The sequence below is a fragment of the Biomphalaria glabrata genome, chromosome 8, assembly GCF_947242115.1.
Source record: "Biomphalaria glabrata chromosome 8, xgBioGlab47.1, whole genome shotgun sequence".
Taxonomy (NCBI): Eukaryota; Metazoa; Mollusca; class Gastropoda; family Planorbidae; genus Biomphalaria; species Biomphalaria glabrata.
In genome coordinates, this window is record NC_074718.1 from 36,534,042 (window position 1) to 36,549,959 (window position 15,918).

At 35.2% G+C, this 15,918-nt stretch overlaps 1 protein-coding gene across 1 annotated transcript in view; it reads right to left on the minus strand.

Moving 5' to 3' along the window:
* Positions 1-15,918, minus strand: part of LOC106075534 (rho guanine nucleotide exchange factor 17-like) — a 54,440-nt gene that overhangs the window by 37,301 nt on the left and 1,221 nt on the right. Inside the window, exon 2 of the mRNA XM_056037263.1 lies at positions 8,188-10,428. Within this exon, the coding sequence (XP_055893238.1) occupies positions 8,188-10,245 (2,058 nt within the window). The 5' untranslated portion in view covers positions 10,246-10,428. The remainder of the gene's footprint in view (positions 1-8,187; positions 10,429-15,918) is intronic.

Consider the following 15,918-nt stretch of genomic DNA (forward strand, 5'->3'; position numbering starts at 1 on the left):
CTAAACACATTTCACCATTAAGATTCTAGAGTTCTAATGAAGCTCGTTTTCACTGTCTATTGACTTTCGTTGTAAGGGTGATGGGACTGTTCGCATAGCTAAATCCCTCATTTTCTCAGGTCAGCAGCTGTTAGTTAGGTATCAAGAGAGGCCGGTCCATTATTTTACATTGTCCAGTCAATTTTTTTCTTTGGATAACCCTTTCTTCATGCTTCCTCCACTGTACCTTGAAGAATGACTTTAGATCAGTGGTTCCCAAACTTTTTTGTCTCGTAGACCCCTTGCCATGTTGTCTGGTTTTCGGTAGACCCCCTGCTTAACTTATACCGGTACTGCGTTTCTACAAACTCCATTTTTTAAAAGTAATTTCTAACTGTAGTGAGTTGTAGGGAGTAATTAAAAGCTACTTTGTAAGTTAGTGATATCTATTTTTTTTAATTGATAAAATTCAAATTTACACCAATTAAAATAACAATTGATATGTATTACTGGAACCACCAAACACACTGGAAATGTGTGTTGTTGTGGGGTTTTTTGTTTGCAGGTTCATCATCCGTTGCTACGGATATTGTGTTTCATATAGGAATTTGTTGCTCTATGAAGTAGTTCTTCAAACAATAAATATCAATTAATTAATTAACTGGCCTTAAGTATCACTGTAAAACTTTTCGTAAAGAGCAGCTTCTTGTGTATTTCTTCATCTTTCACGTCTGGATCATATATTGGATCCGCGGAACTGTTTTCTCTCAAACCGGAGATGGGGAGAAGTAACTGGCATCTAAACCAGTAAGCTATGGGCAGGAGGGACTCATTATCCTAGCCTTGCAACTGCAACCCACTTAGCAGGGGGAAAACTGAATTCAAACCTCTGCTGCCTTGCAGCTATACCCAAACATGGGAACTGTTATCGTGGGTCAACCCCGAGGAAATGCAAGGAGCCGACGACCCTTAGGCAGTATGCAGCACACAGCGCTACACCCTCTTAGAGCCTGCGAGGCCGCTGGGGTTGATTGCAAAGAATTACATAAGAAGCTTTTGTTATGACTCATACTACCGATGAGCCTACTGTATTGTTGCTTTAAGAAATTTGTTAATAATATCAGATTTACATTAGTGTAAAACAGTTTTTAAAACTACTATAACAGCTGGTAAAATTAATGTTTTATCTACTGTTTTCCGTATTTAAGTAAAGATATCTTCTGAGACGCTCACAAACCACCATCTTTCTCTATATGATGTTGAAGAGAGATTTTGTGGGTCTATTCTGAACGTTATCTTTAAGAGTTCGAAAGTTTTTTTTAAACCTTTATTTTTTATCAGAATGGCATCGTCTGAAATGATCATCCAGCGTAATTAGTTTCATATTGTCATAAAAAGGCACTTGTTTGACAAGGAAAAAATGAATCCCAATTTTAAGTAGCCAAAGCTGTGTAATCTACATTTCTATTTGCTACATGTAGGAAAACTTAAGCTATTTAAAAAGTATTGAAATTAAATATAACAATTTTTCGTTTGAATAGCAGGTTAAATATTGAAAGGATTAACTAAGATACAAATCATACATTAGTGTAGGAAGTAATTACATTAATGAGATGTGAAAATTAAAGTCACGACCTGCTTAAATTCAATCCATTTTTGTAGACCTCCATGGACATCTCATAGACCCCCAATTTAATTTTTTTTTCACTTTCGTAGACCCCTTGGAACTCAACCTTGGAACTTTGGGAATCAATGCTTTAGATAGTGAGTCATGTCTTACAATAAGACCAAACCCGCTCAGCTTTCGTCTCTTCACAGTATTGAGGAGTTCCTCCTTTTTTTGACAGCCAGAGTGTCGACTTGTAACCGTACCAACTCATTTGTCTTTCCTGGTATCTGATACCCAGCATTTTTCTGTAGCATTTACTCTTCTTTCAGCTTCAGCGTTGAGTGTCAAACTTTCACAACCATATAGGTCATTATAGGACATAGAAGTACAGAGACTACTAACGAAACTTTAATTTTACTTTTAAATTTGATATTACTCTTCGAGATTTTCCAGTTTGTGAATTTTTCATTAGTATTCGTTCAACGCCGATAGAGTGTTTTCGCTGATAAATGCACAGTGGACATATAGGAGTGAGAGGTTTATTCTTCTCACAAAGTATATATATATGACTTGATGACTAAGGGTCTAGAGTGAGTCACTAGTAAAGATTTGAGAAACACTGCTGTAGCGATCTAGAGATGAGACTGATTTGAAAATCCCTGCGCAGTTTATCAGGGATATTCGTTTAATTGTTCCCGTTACGAATGAGAAAGAAACAGCAGCAGCTATCCAGGCATTTCTGCGTGGCTTTGTTCTCATTGTTCCACACACGTCTTGAGGCCGAAACTGTTAAGAATGTATTCATTTTGGAAGCATCTAAAAGTCTTCCTATACAACACTTTACCGCACATGAAAATGATCGCTGCTAAATGAAAATAATACTATTTTAAAAAAGAAAAAAAAATCACTCCCAGACCCACTAAAATAAGGACCAGCTATTTGTTGAAATATGATCTTGGAGAAAATTCAAACATGTGATGAGCAAGGCTTATGATGTGTGTGAATCGTGAGTAAATGATTCATTGACTATCACAAGTGTTGAACAAAATGCCGCCGAAGCGCAGAGCAAGGAGTTTGACCTACTTAGCTATGACAAATCCATCAAGAACTGACAACATTACGATCTGCTTACTAATCTTTTTTTTTTCTCTCTCTACCTTGTCTACAAACGGAAAATCTAAAAGATGTCGTAATTAAACAAATCCATTATAATGTGAACATCTTTGTTACATTTCAAATCTAACTTATTAATTTCTCTTTCCCCAAACGATGGGGGGCTCCATACCGAGTAGAAGAGATCCAGAATTTAAAACAAGAAAATCATTCAAAAAATACAAAACCAAAAAAAAAAAAAAAGCAAAGCCAATATTAAGTCTGATCGTATCAATTAGTTTGGATCAGTCAAGTAATTACATGTATGATAGACCTAGACGTACTACATCTGTGCGATTAGAAACATTTGTACAAAGCTTATATCAACTCAATCTGTCTGGTCAAAAGTTTGTACACTTTATTTCTCCCACACCCAATCTCGAATCAAGCTGAAATTGTGCACAATTATTTCTCTTACCTGACAACACAAGAATCAATACATAAAATTAAATAATTAGTTCATTAACTACTGATAATTTATTCTGATTGGTATCTTGAATAAGGAAAAGAAATGGTAATTGACTGAAGTCGTATTATAAGCTGAATCAGTCCCTTCGAGGACTCGAGCCCAGAGTGAATATTTTGTATGCATTTAAAAGACGATCTGGGCATCAAATGAGGGTGAACATTCATAAGCACGATACAAAATTGTCTATACATGTAGGTGAGACTCTAAGTAAGGGTCGAGACACAGTCGAGACAGTTTTTAAAGAGATAGCTAGATAGAGAGAGAGAGAGAGAGAGAGAGAGAGAGAGGGAGGGAGGGGAGTGAAATGCATTGTTTCCAATACTAACCATTCCCTACGGACATTCAACTTTTGTTTCGCGCTACATAACAATCATAAAGCCAAATTTATGCAACATTTAAAGAAACTGAGTGGCTTAGTATCAGCACAGGTGTAGACATACAGTAAAGGAGTTAGTGTTTCACAGGCACAGGGGTAGACATACAGTAGAGGAGTTACAGTGTTTCACAGGCACAGGTGTAGCCATACAGTAGAGGAGTTACAGTGTTTCACAGGCACAGAGGTAGACATACAGTAGTGGAGTTACAGTGTTTCACAGGCACAGACGTAGACATACAGTAGAGGAGTTACAGTGTTTCACAGGCACAGAGGTAGACATACAGTAGAGGAGTTACAGTGTTTCACAGGCACAGAGGTAGACATACAGTAGAGGAGTTACAGTGTTTCACAGGCACAGGGGGGTTGACATACAGTAAAGGAGTTACAGTGTTTCACAGGCACAGAGGTAGACATACAGTAGAGGAGTTACAGTGTTTCACAGGCACAGAGGTAGACATACAGTAGAAGAGTTACAGTGTTTCACAGGCACAGGGGTGGACATACAGTAAAGGGGTTACAGTGTTTAACATGCACAGGGGGGTTGACATACAGTAAAGGAGTTACAGTGTTTCACAGGCACAGACGTAGACATGCAGTAGTGGAGTTACAGTGTTTCACAGGCACAGAGGTAGACATACAGTAGAGGAGTTACAGTGTTTCACAGGCACAGACGTAGACATACAGTAGAGGAGTTACAGTGTTTCACAGACAGAGAGGTGGATATACAGCAGTGGCGTAGCTATTGACGGGGGGGGGGCGAATTTGAAAATCACCCAAATGAGTGTTCGAAATTCTTTTTACATTAAATATTACGCAAAATGCGGGGGCCATCAAAGAGGTTAGGCCCCAAGGGCTGCCAAATGATGGAAAATTCCTAGTTAGGCCAATGATATACAGTAGAGCTGTGTTTCACAGAGAGATAGAGATACAATAGTCAAGTACCCAATTCAGACCTTTGTGATCTATAAGGCAGATCTGTTTCTATGGCCTACGGTTAATGAAGGTGTTATGTGGCAAGCATAACGACCAAACGCCTTTACTTTCCCCAACTAATGTCCGGCACCCATTAAAGTTGGGGGGACTCAAGGACGTCTTAAAAATACAGAAATTCAAAATCCCATTCCCACCGGGATACAAATCTGAGTAGAGTTGAAATCTCTAATTAGCATGTACCGCTATATTCACGCGTGTGGTGTAACCACCTTCTTTGAAGAGACGTCTGTAGTGTATAATGTCCATTACTGTGGTCTAAGTTATTAACATGTCTTTATCTTTTTAACTTTCAAGACTCAAAAGTAAGATCACTCACTGATCGCTATGAACATATGATCTTTTAAAAAAAAAATCATAGGTATTGTACATTATGACATATTGTTACAGAGATTGTTTGTATGGGATCTATAAAGGAAGGGGGGAAAGGTGTCCCAGTTGCTGAGCAAGTCTGCCAAGATTTGTCAATTAAGGTAAGACAAACAATATACTATCAATCATTATGCACCTTGTTTCTCATTTCTTATTTGGTGAAGTCCCATGCAACTAGCTTCTCAAAGAGACATTGTCAAAATAAGTTACATGTTGATTGGATTAGGAACAGATAGGGAATCACAACGTGCAGCAGCCGGTATCGCGAAGGAGGCTGCTATCATTCTGTGTGAGGGTCAATGTGGATATATCTATTAGAATTATTACCCAACCTCTAGACCTTTCATTAATGAAACAATAACATCATTACAAATGTGGCATTGATATGTATGTGTGTGTCTAAGCTGTAAGGAAAGAGGAGCGTGTGTTTGGTTGTGTAAGCTGGAGAGTTTCTGGTGAAACCACGAAATGGCCTGGCGTAATTGAAGTGAATTTTATTGGAAAGAACTGGTAGAAAAGTTGAGGAAGAGACTATGCGAGAGACGTGATATTGTTTAAATGTCATTTGATTGTGTTACTTCTATACATCTCAAGTTGAATATATATATATATATATATATATATATATATATATATATATATATATATATATATATATATATATATATATATATATATATATATATATAAAAGTTTGTTTTAAAAAAAAGGGTCTGATAAAAATGTAAATACGCCTACACGGGTTGGTTTAGATGTACTAACTCTGGGAAAACGATCGAGCATCACTGTTAACACTATAGACTGTGTGATAGTATATTGCTTCTAGCTAGCAGAAGTACCCACCCCCCTTAGTTCTATATAGGACTAGTTCTTTAAGAATATACGTTTGTATGCGACATAGAAACACAAATATAGAAATGACTTTTATTCGCCCTTTTCTTTTTGGTGATATCTAAACCAAGAGTGAAATATACAATGGTCCTTAAATAATTAGTGAATTCGTTCTTCACACATTTTGATCTTCAGTTTAAAAAATCTAAATGGAACGCATTTCACATATTCCTGAGTGTTACAGCTTCTCTATTATAAATCTACTTATAACTCGCTAGAAACTACCTTCTCGATACGTCTAGGTGTCCCTGGGTTCAGCTGTAGTTATGAATAAAACAATTTAACAACTAGATCAAAACACAGAAACTTTATAGAACTTTACGGCACATATCATACGCTGATCTCTCTCCTTTCTGACCACTAACACACTTCCGGTCATTCGCGCATTTGTAAAAATAGATCATACATACATACACCCATTCATCCGTGACACTGAGATTCAAGAACATGACATCAAAAGGAAAGAGCTATGAATGCTTAACAACCGTTCTAATGTTTGTAGAGTTCATCGTCACAAAATGAGGCCGACGTCTTGATATCTTTTCTAGTCTAATAGTTTATCTAGATCAGTGCGCTCTCAGTTCTTTTAGCATGGTACGAATGAAACACTACAAACAAAGGGATAACTTTTTAAGTCATTTACAACACTGCTATCACTAGTATCTAGGTTTAAATGTTTTAAATAAGATTGAAATCTAGACGCTTTTAAAATTAGATTTGGTTGCTTATTGGTGTCCTTACAACACAAAAGGTAGGCCACCCCTGCTCTTAACAATGAACATTTAAGAAAGCTTTTCAACCATCATCCCCCCCCCTAGCTCTTTACGTTTTTGTTTCGCTGACTGAATGCATCTCTTGATTCCGAACAATGACCCGTGTAATTAACAGCGGGCACTAACCGAGAAGACGAATAAGACAGGTATGTCTGGTTGGTTAATGCGATGATAAGAAAGAGCGTTCCTTCTTCTTTCTTCCCATGTCCACATTATCAGGCCACTGCGAAGAGATAAAGCTACGCTAGAAGAAGGCTGAAACCGACACAGACGTGTGTCTCAATACAAGTGTTTCCAGAGCCGGGCCACTTTACAAAACAACAAGGTTGAGTAGAATGGTGAGAGAGGGAAAAGGGGGAGAGAGAGAGAGAGAAATACTTGCTTTGGGACTACCTGATCCTGTGGGGTGGATGGAGAAGGAAATGTTGCTGGTCAACAAGGACAGAACGATATAGCCTCACAAGCCCTGGCTTTATCATTGCCATAGTGTGCAAACAAACAGATCAGACATAGATCTAGCAGTACATAGTGGTGACGACTGGATCCTGAAAGGTCAAGAGGGAATGAGAGGGAGATGGAAGACTTTCATAACAGACGATACTATTAGTTTGATTACAAGTCAGACTTCTACTGATATCAGAATTAATATTACTAGACTAACAAATAGATACTATCTACAACGATTGAGTTAAAAAATAAAAGTGCTAAGCAACCCAGAAGCACCCAATACATTTAATGTATTTATTTTTATAAGTTAACATTCAATTACTTTTCCTTTAATATACAGTTTCAGTTGTAAGACCTACGGTCACGAATCTCATAAGGCTGACACTGAAATGTCATCTCCAAGGAAAAGAGAACAGACAACTCTAGACCAGAGCATGTTAAAGAGGTGGGGCTTCCCTTGCAGATATGACCTAGACCTGACAGAGTGTACCTTAGTCCACCAGAGACATTTGTTAGAGGCGGTATGATTCTTCGTGAGAAGAAGAAGAAAAAAAAATCGAACACAAATTAATCCACTATTAAAGGAAGATAAAGTTGGATGCTTCACATGAAGAGGCCAGGTAAAACTACAATGGAAACTAGACCTAAGCTGTATTTGGCAAACATCAGCTGATCCTTGTCAAGTGTGACTTTTGACAAATTATGGTCTTTGATTTATTTATAGCGTACTTGTTCTCGACACATTACTCAAATGGGGGCGAATTATTAATAGGATGAGACCCACAATTGTTGTATTTAGGCAAGTGTTGCCCCATTGGTATCAACCAGCTGTTTCTTATATTCTATGCAACAATGAACATGGATTAGATGACACAACTTGCTTTTGGGAGGGCAACACATCACGTAGCCATGAGCAGAGAGAAAAAGAGAGAACATTGGTTTCTTTTAATTAAAAGAACAATAATCCGTATACAAATAGGTGACGAAAAAAAACACTAACCAAACCACCTATTGGCAAGCAGAAATATCAATTCCTTGGACAAGTAAATGTGTCGTCACTGGTCCAAACCAGTAAATAAATGGTGGCTACATTTCTTAAGAAAAATTGGTTAAGAAAAAAAGACCTTACCTTGATAAAACCTGGTTCTCTCTCTGGGGAATCAGTGCTCGAAAGTCTATCCTTATTCCAAACAGCAGGCATGGATGCAGCATTGCCAGTATCTCCAATAGGAAAAAAGTCTGGTACCAAGCTTGTCGAAGATTTGGAGTTAATCATGGCTTCGTCAGTAGTTATGCTATACTTTCGCACAACATCTTTGTCTCTGATTGGGGAGCCCCCAGGCTTTCGGCTCTGTAGAACACTCGCTGAGCTTGCACTGCGGAAAATGTTTGTTTTCCTCCCACCACCAGTAGCTGAAGGAACACTGAGAAGATTTGAGGGTCGGTCAATGGCATAACAACTGGGAGATGGGGAAGGTCCATGTGGTGTAACTGGTGCTGACACAGCTAAAGTCGAAGGGAATTTAGAGGTGGTATTGAGGGCATTCTCACTGTCTGTTGTTGCATCTGAAGCTTTGAAGTCACCACTGCTAGCACCTTCATCATCTTCACCTCCTGAACTGTGCTCGTCTACACCTTCATGGCTCACTGAAGACAACACATTTTCTGAACGAGATTTCATCTTACTGTCTTCTTCAATCATTAATGACTTATCAAGCCCCAAAGCTTCCATATCCTCTTTAGACAACAATGGGGCACTATGGAACTGTGGAACTTCCATGCCAGATGGGAAATCTAAAATATCACAAGCTCGGTCACCACTAGGGTCACTTTTTGATTTTTGTTTTGCACATTTACCATTTTTTCTATCAGTAACGTCAGAACTTTCCAGGACATCCTGGAAGTTGTCATCTGAAGCTTCACTTGCAAACTGGCTGTCTGCTAGAGAACTTTGGCTTTGTGATTGATGATCTTCTTCATTATCACCAGAAGTTTTCAGAGCAGCAAAGCCATTAGTGTCCACAGGACCAGATTCTTTATGAGATTTTTTTTGATGTGGGGGATGTGTGATAAAGCGTGGGGAAGACTTCTGGGCACTTGATTTCCCAGAATCACTTCGGCGTTGGGTTCTCTGACGAGGCTGATCATCAGAAATGCTTGCGGGAGTTTGTCGGGCATCTTCAGGTCCCACTTTAACAGCATCCCCAACTTTTGAACCAGCAGATATTAAAATTATTCCAGACCTTCGTTCAGGAGGTCTGGTATAACCTCGCTGGTTTAATTTAGGTGGTTTAGTGCCAGCCAGCTGTAAAAACCTAGACTTTCTAGGTAAGCCATGATACTGATAGGTACTTACAATAGGAGCAGTATGCTCACCACTGTCACTTACACCTTCATCTTCAGCAGCCTTGTCATGGGCATCTTTGACATTTGTACAATCTTCCTGAGACCTTGTGCTTCCACCACCATCACTATCCGGAGTTTTTTCCCGAGCTCCACCATAATCACTTTCTGGGCTTTTGGCATGCACACATTCAGAGGCAGATCGAAAACTTTCATCAGAAGAAGCTGCCAGTGGAGATTTTGTCCCTTCGGGTTCATCAATATCTTCAGGCGATTCTGGAATCTGCTCATAAGTTCTCTCCTGAGAACGTCTGTCTGGGCTTCTTCTAGGGCTCACCTCTGGTGCATTACTTAGTGGGCCTGCCATTTTACAGGGTGACCACTGATCATTAATGTTTCCAGAAGGTTGCAGTTCAATTGTTCTTGAAACTGTATCCTTATTTTCATCGATTTTAGATTCGTCAGAAATTACCTGTTTAGAATTTTTGTTTTTTAATCTGTCTGTCAGTATTTTTAAGCTCCTGCTTCGATCTCTTGATAAACCAATTCTGGACTCATCCGCTACTGGCGAACCAATGCGAGGAGAAGCACTTGGAGAAGTATTAGTTGACATTGATTTCCCTTTAGGAAGTGGAGATGTTCTTGATCGACTAAATGTCTTCCAATCAGTCTTCTTGAGATTCATAATATCTTCCATAATAGCCTTTATTTCTACACGACCAGGATCCGTTTTTGATCGAGGGCTAATGGATCTACTTTCTGACCCAGCAAAATGGGGTAGTTTAGGACGTGTTACTTTTGGTGAAAAATTACTTGATTTGGGCTTTCCATCATCACCTTCCATGGCGTGTGAGTATATTTTTTTATATACTTCCAATATCAAAAATATATTAACACATTATACACGATTCAGCTATTCCAAAAATAATTCTATAAATGAATATACCACTATATGCAATTATCCAATTTCAAGGAAAAATCTGTTTCTTTTAAACATTTTCTTGCTTTGGGGTCTCAGATGCACAAACTGTAAAAGAAAATATAAAAATAAAAGAATGAAATACTTCAAATAAATAAAAGCTAAGCCAAATTGCAAATTATAATTTCATTACTATCAAACATTTAAAACCTTCAAAATTATTATAACGCTTGAAATAGTAATAAGCAAAGATCTGACCTCTAAACTGGTCCTTTTTTTTTTCAAACCTATCTTTCATATGAATAAAATAAATACTTTTGAAAAAAAGAGAACTCCTTTATACAGCTGCCCAAACTTTATTATGTTGTTCAGTAAATAAGGAATGATAGATATCTAAATGGAACATTTTTTACCCAGCCACATACCCCCTTCCAATGAAAAAATTCTGGTTAAGCGAATTTATAAATCTACTATATTAAATTCTTATGATAAGCCTTTAGATCCAGACTTAGAAGTTCTTAAATGTCTATTTATTTAATAAACTCTTTAATAAATGGAGCTTACATGCGAAAAAAAAGCCTGATGTGTATGTTCAAGATAAAGATTTTCAAGACCAAATTTAATTTTAGAAGATAATATTTCAAAAAATTTTAATGGTCAAACTTTGAGAGTTTTCCAAATGTGGCCAATAATTTTTCCAACAATATACATCAATTGTCAAACTAGGAAAATTCGTTAAAACCGTTTTTGAGATTATTTTCCCAATAATATACATCAATTGTTAAACTAGGAAAATTCGTTAAAGCCGTTTTTGAGAACCATATCCACCCAGGGTCCAGTTTCCCATGAATATGCATCCTACTAGAGCATATTTGTAAAATATATTTAAGTTAAAAACTGCAAACCTTTATATATATATATTATACAAAAATAAGTGTACCCCCTTAAGAATGTTTACATTTCCAACAAATTTGTTTGTAGCTTTGTGTTACATAAAAAAAATGAAAGTTCAGTTTCATTGTTAAATGTAAAAACACTAAAAACTTGTCATTTGAAAATGGTCAAAGAATGTTTTTCATTCAAGCAATTTGAGGTATACAAGCAAAACATAAAAACAAATGTATATATACACACACACATCATATAAAGTTAATGTTTTATGAAATAAAACAAAGACACAAGTCATCTCATATTTCACAAAGAGCTGACTTAAGAACTTAAACTATGAGGGTAGGCACCTCATAATGGGAAACAATGAGACAAATATAAGGGGATTTTGGTCCTAGCTGAAATACAAATCATAAGATAAATAGGATCATGATACCAATTTTGCTCCTTCAAATGCTAGTAAGTTAGTATGTTATAGACAAACCATAGACGATTCAATCAAATTGTTTTTATTTCAGCAGTTGTCCATGCAATCAACTATACATCAAAATCAATAAGGTCCCAGAGTTCTTAAAACATATATTTAGAGAGCTGCTTTATAAAAGAAAATGTCATTAAGAAAAAAAAATATTAACCCAAAGAAAATGATAGTCACAAGCAGGCTTCCAAAGAAATTGATTTACCAGGCCAACTAAATTCATATATTTCTTATGATAACAGAGCAAAGCATTTATATGTTATACACAAATAGAATTACATTATAAGCAATTGAATTTTTTTTAAAGGTAAAACTTCTCTCTACCAAGTGCTTGCTAAAAATATTTCATTAAAAAATATATTTTTGATTCATATGTCCATTTTTTTAAAATAAATGTTGCATGATTTGTTAAAAATCTTTAGATACATATCATAGCCCAGTAGAATTATGTGGGAGTACTGTGGCTAAAGAAAAAAAATTAACTGTTCATGGAATCAAATTAGTGAGAAGATAAATGATTTCTAGTTATTTAGCACATACAGCTAATTATTCATTTGTTTGTACATTTCCCCTCTGGAGCAATGGCAATTTAGGTCAAATAAATGGGTAATATTTGAACTGTACTTTTTGTACTTATAGGTTGTGAGTTCAGCACTTTGGGCTGTCATTCTGTTAGTTCAAGTTTAAAGCAAACTCCTGTATGGAAGTTTTGGATAAGCTTGATAAATGACCAAATCTTACAAAACATTAATGTTATATCTAGATTTTTCAAAAGTAATAAAAAAAGAAATGTATATATAATACGAATTATGTATTAAGCATTGTGTTGCTCACAATAATGATTATAAACTTCAATGTGGTAATGTACATTCAATATTAAACAATAAAACATTATTAGCAATTTATTAGACAAGGAAGACTTTTCTTAGTCTATTAGTGTCAGTAGAAAAAGATGGTGTGGCTTATAACTTATTTACAACAAAAGTTGTAATTACTATGATGTAACATTTCTGGAATTGGCTATTTCTTTTAAATATCTTCTAATAAAACAGTTCTGGAATTTCCAGATCATTAATATAGAGTACTTTAAAATTGGTATGTCTGTCTTGTTGCAGCTGTTATGGTGCAAATATGAAATAAAAAAAAAATATTCACTATAATAGACACCCCTCTCCAAAGTTTTAATAAAGGTTCTGATTATTTCATGAATAAATATTGTGAATTATGATAGGTCAGATTCTTATCTAAAGCCATAAGTAAAAAAAAACTACAAGCACACCAAAAAATTCCAGCAACTTTTCAATCTGACAGCCAGTGAACCAAAGCAGTGACAATGTATGTATCCGCTGCACATGTGTGGTGTGACACGCACATCTCACCCTTTTTATTTGTTTCTTGAGGAATTAAATACTGATACTTTTATAAGTGTCTTTCTGTGATTTCTATATAACCCTTACCTGTCATATTTTTAGTGTGGAATTTTTGTTATGATTCGTATAATGGAGAGCAAATTGGGCAAACATAAGCATAAAACAATATAACTTCCAGAAAAATGGAAAATCATAAACAGCTGTGACAGTGGAGATGAAAGTCCTACTGCTATTTTTTCAATTTATGGGTCACTTCCCATTATGAAACAAAGAAAAAATTAGGAGAAAATAGGACAATTTGAAATTAGATTGAAAACATCACCACTCGAAAAACCCTTAAATTGAGCTAACATCCCAAATTTGCAGAAGCTCTTTCTTTCTCATCTAGTTTTTTTTAAGCCTTGAAAGTGTAAGAGAATATCTTTTCAAATTATACTCTGAAGTATAGCTAACATTTGGTAATCTGACATTTTTGGTAATCTGATACCCTATCATCTGTGTAACTGTTGAATTATCAAGAGTCAACTATAATAAAAGAAAATGATGAGAAACACAAACACTTGTACATGTATACAAAAATAAATCATATTAATATTGAAAATATTAAAACCCACATAACATTATGATATTAAGACATAACAATAATTACACAACAAACTTATATATCCAGAATCGTAGTAAAAAATAATTATTATTCTTCCCATAAACGATATGTTTGAACACACAAAAATACAAAACCTAGATTTGTATAATTTTTTGTTAAGATGGGGGGCGAGGTGACTGAGTGATTATGTGCTTGGCTTCTGAACTTGGAGTCTTGGGTTCGAATTTTGGTGAAGACTGGTATTTTGAATTTCTGGATTTTTAGGGTCCCCCTGAGTCCACGAAACTCTGATAGGTACCTGACATAAGTTGGGGAAAGTAAAGTTGGTTAGTCATTGTGCTGGCCACATGACACCCTGCTCATTAACTGTTGGCCAAAGAAACAGATGACTTAACATCATCTGCCCTATAGATCCCAAAATCTAAAAGGGGGAACTTTACTTTTACTCTTTTACTTGTTAAGACATAATAAAATGAGCATAAATTTTAATTGTCTAAAAAATTTAGTGCTAAAAAGTCTGGCATCATGAAGACCAGATCCTCCTTCAGTTTAAAAATATCTTTAAACTTGTGGAAATATTCAGAAGAATTGTTATTAGAATATAAAAATGGAGACTAACGGAGTTTTGAAGTTTGGTTTGATAAAGTGAAAAGATTATATCTCAAAAATGTATCAGTGGATATTACATTAGAAAAAATTTACTTATATGTTGTTTTTTCAATTAATTTAAGTTATTACTACATCACCTGTGTTCAAAAGTATAAAACTAGCATGCTACATCACTCTCAAATGGGAACAGAAAACTTGCATTATGACAGTTCTCATCAAGAGTGACTAGTGCTATAGTTTAGAGCCCCAAAAAATATTTAGCACTGACATATAATACCTAGACTAATTAAGGGCCCCATATCTCAAATAGCTTAGGGCCTTTTCAAGTATAAATATGGCTCAGAATGTAATGGTTAATTAACAGAAACTGTAACTAAATACAGTGTCTAATTGCTGATTATCTAAACCTAGCAGATTACTTGTTCCTAAACAAACTTAATACAAACCCATTAAGACTAAATCACAGTAACAAAACCAAACCCTTGAATTGAAAGTTTCATAGTTTAATAATAATGATTTTATTTATAAAGCGCTGTTAACAAACAAAAAGTAGGCTCAAGGCGCTGTAATAACATTACAAACACAAACAACAAGAACATTTGTATCTCTGAAGTAAACTATTCATATAAATTGTTTCACTGAAATTAGATTTATTTAGCCAAACTGACAAACAAGAAGCCTTGAATATATATATTATATATTACTAAACTGTATTTCCTTTTATAGTATGCTAGAGTCTAGTGTTTCACCCATTATTATGGAGTATCTTGACATATAGAATTCCCACAGCTATTATTAGCCATAACAGAAGAACACACAAGTAAATGATGCCATACTAGTTACAATTTTTAGTATAAACAAAATGTCACATAACTTTCAATGTTACTAGCAAAATCCAACATGACAATCTTCCTTATTCATTAAAAAATGTATAAAAATTCCTAAGCAGTATATAACTATAACGAGCTCATTAGAAACTGAATAAAAAAAACTTTTTGAGGTGTAATTCAACATTAAACTTAATATTGTACATTTCATTTCATCAATAGACAATAGCAATATTAAATTTTCCACTGCAATGATATTGTTTTATAATGTTTGAAAGATAATTATTTTCTACTTTACCCAAAAAAAAAATGTGTTATCAACAAAATAAAATTAACCTATTAGTTAATTAACTATTGGTAACTAATTTTTTTTTAGATATCAAACAAGGAAAAGAAATAGTACTTGACAGATGTGATGGTATAAATTGAATTAGTCCCCTTGAGAAGGCTTGAGCCTTGAGTTCAAATTCAAGTTGTACTTTTTTTTTAATGCATTTAAAAAGCAAATCACTGTAACATTCACCCAAACACCCCCTTCTTCCCCCCACCCCTCTCATAACTGGTCTAGACAAGTGATATGCAATAGCGCATTGAGAAAACTAAAAGCATGAAATTACACTTAACAAAAACAATAGGTAAAAATATTTATAATCGCAGATTTATTATTGTGAGACTAAATATATATTATATATATATATATATTACATATTATATGTTAAGTATTTTTTATGTTTTTCTTGTTATTCTGTATATTTGTGTGTGTGTGTATTCACATTTGCAAATGGTACTGTATTGTCCTGTAAAAAAGCCACTTTCTACTAA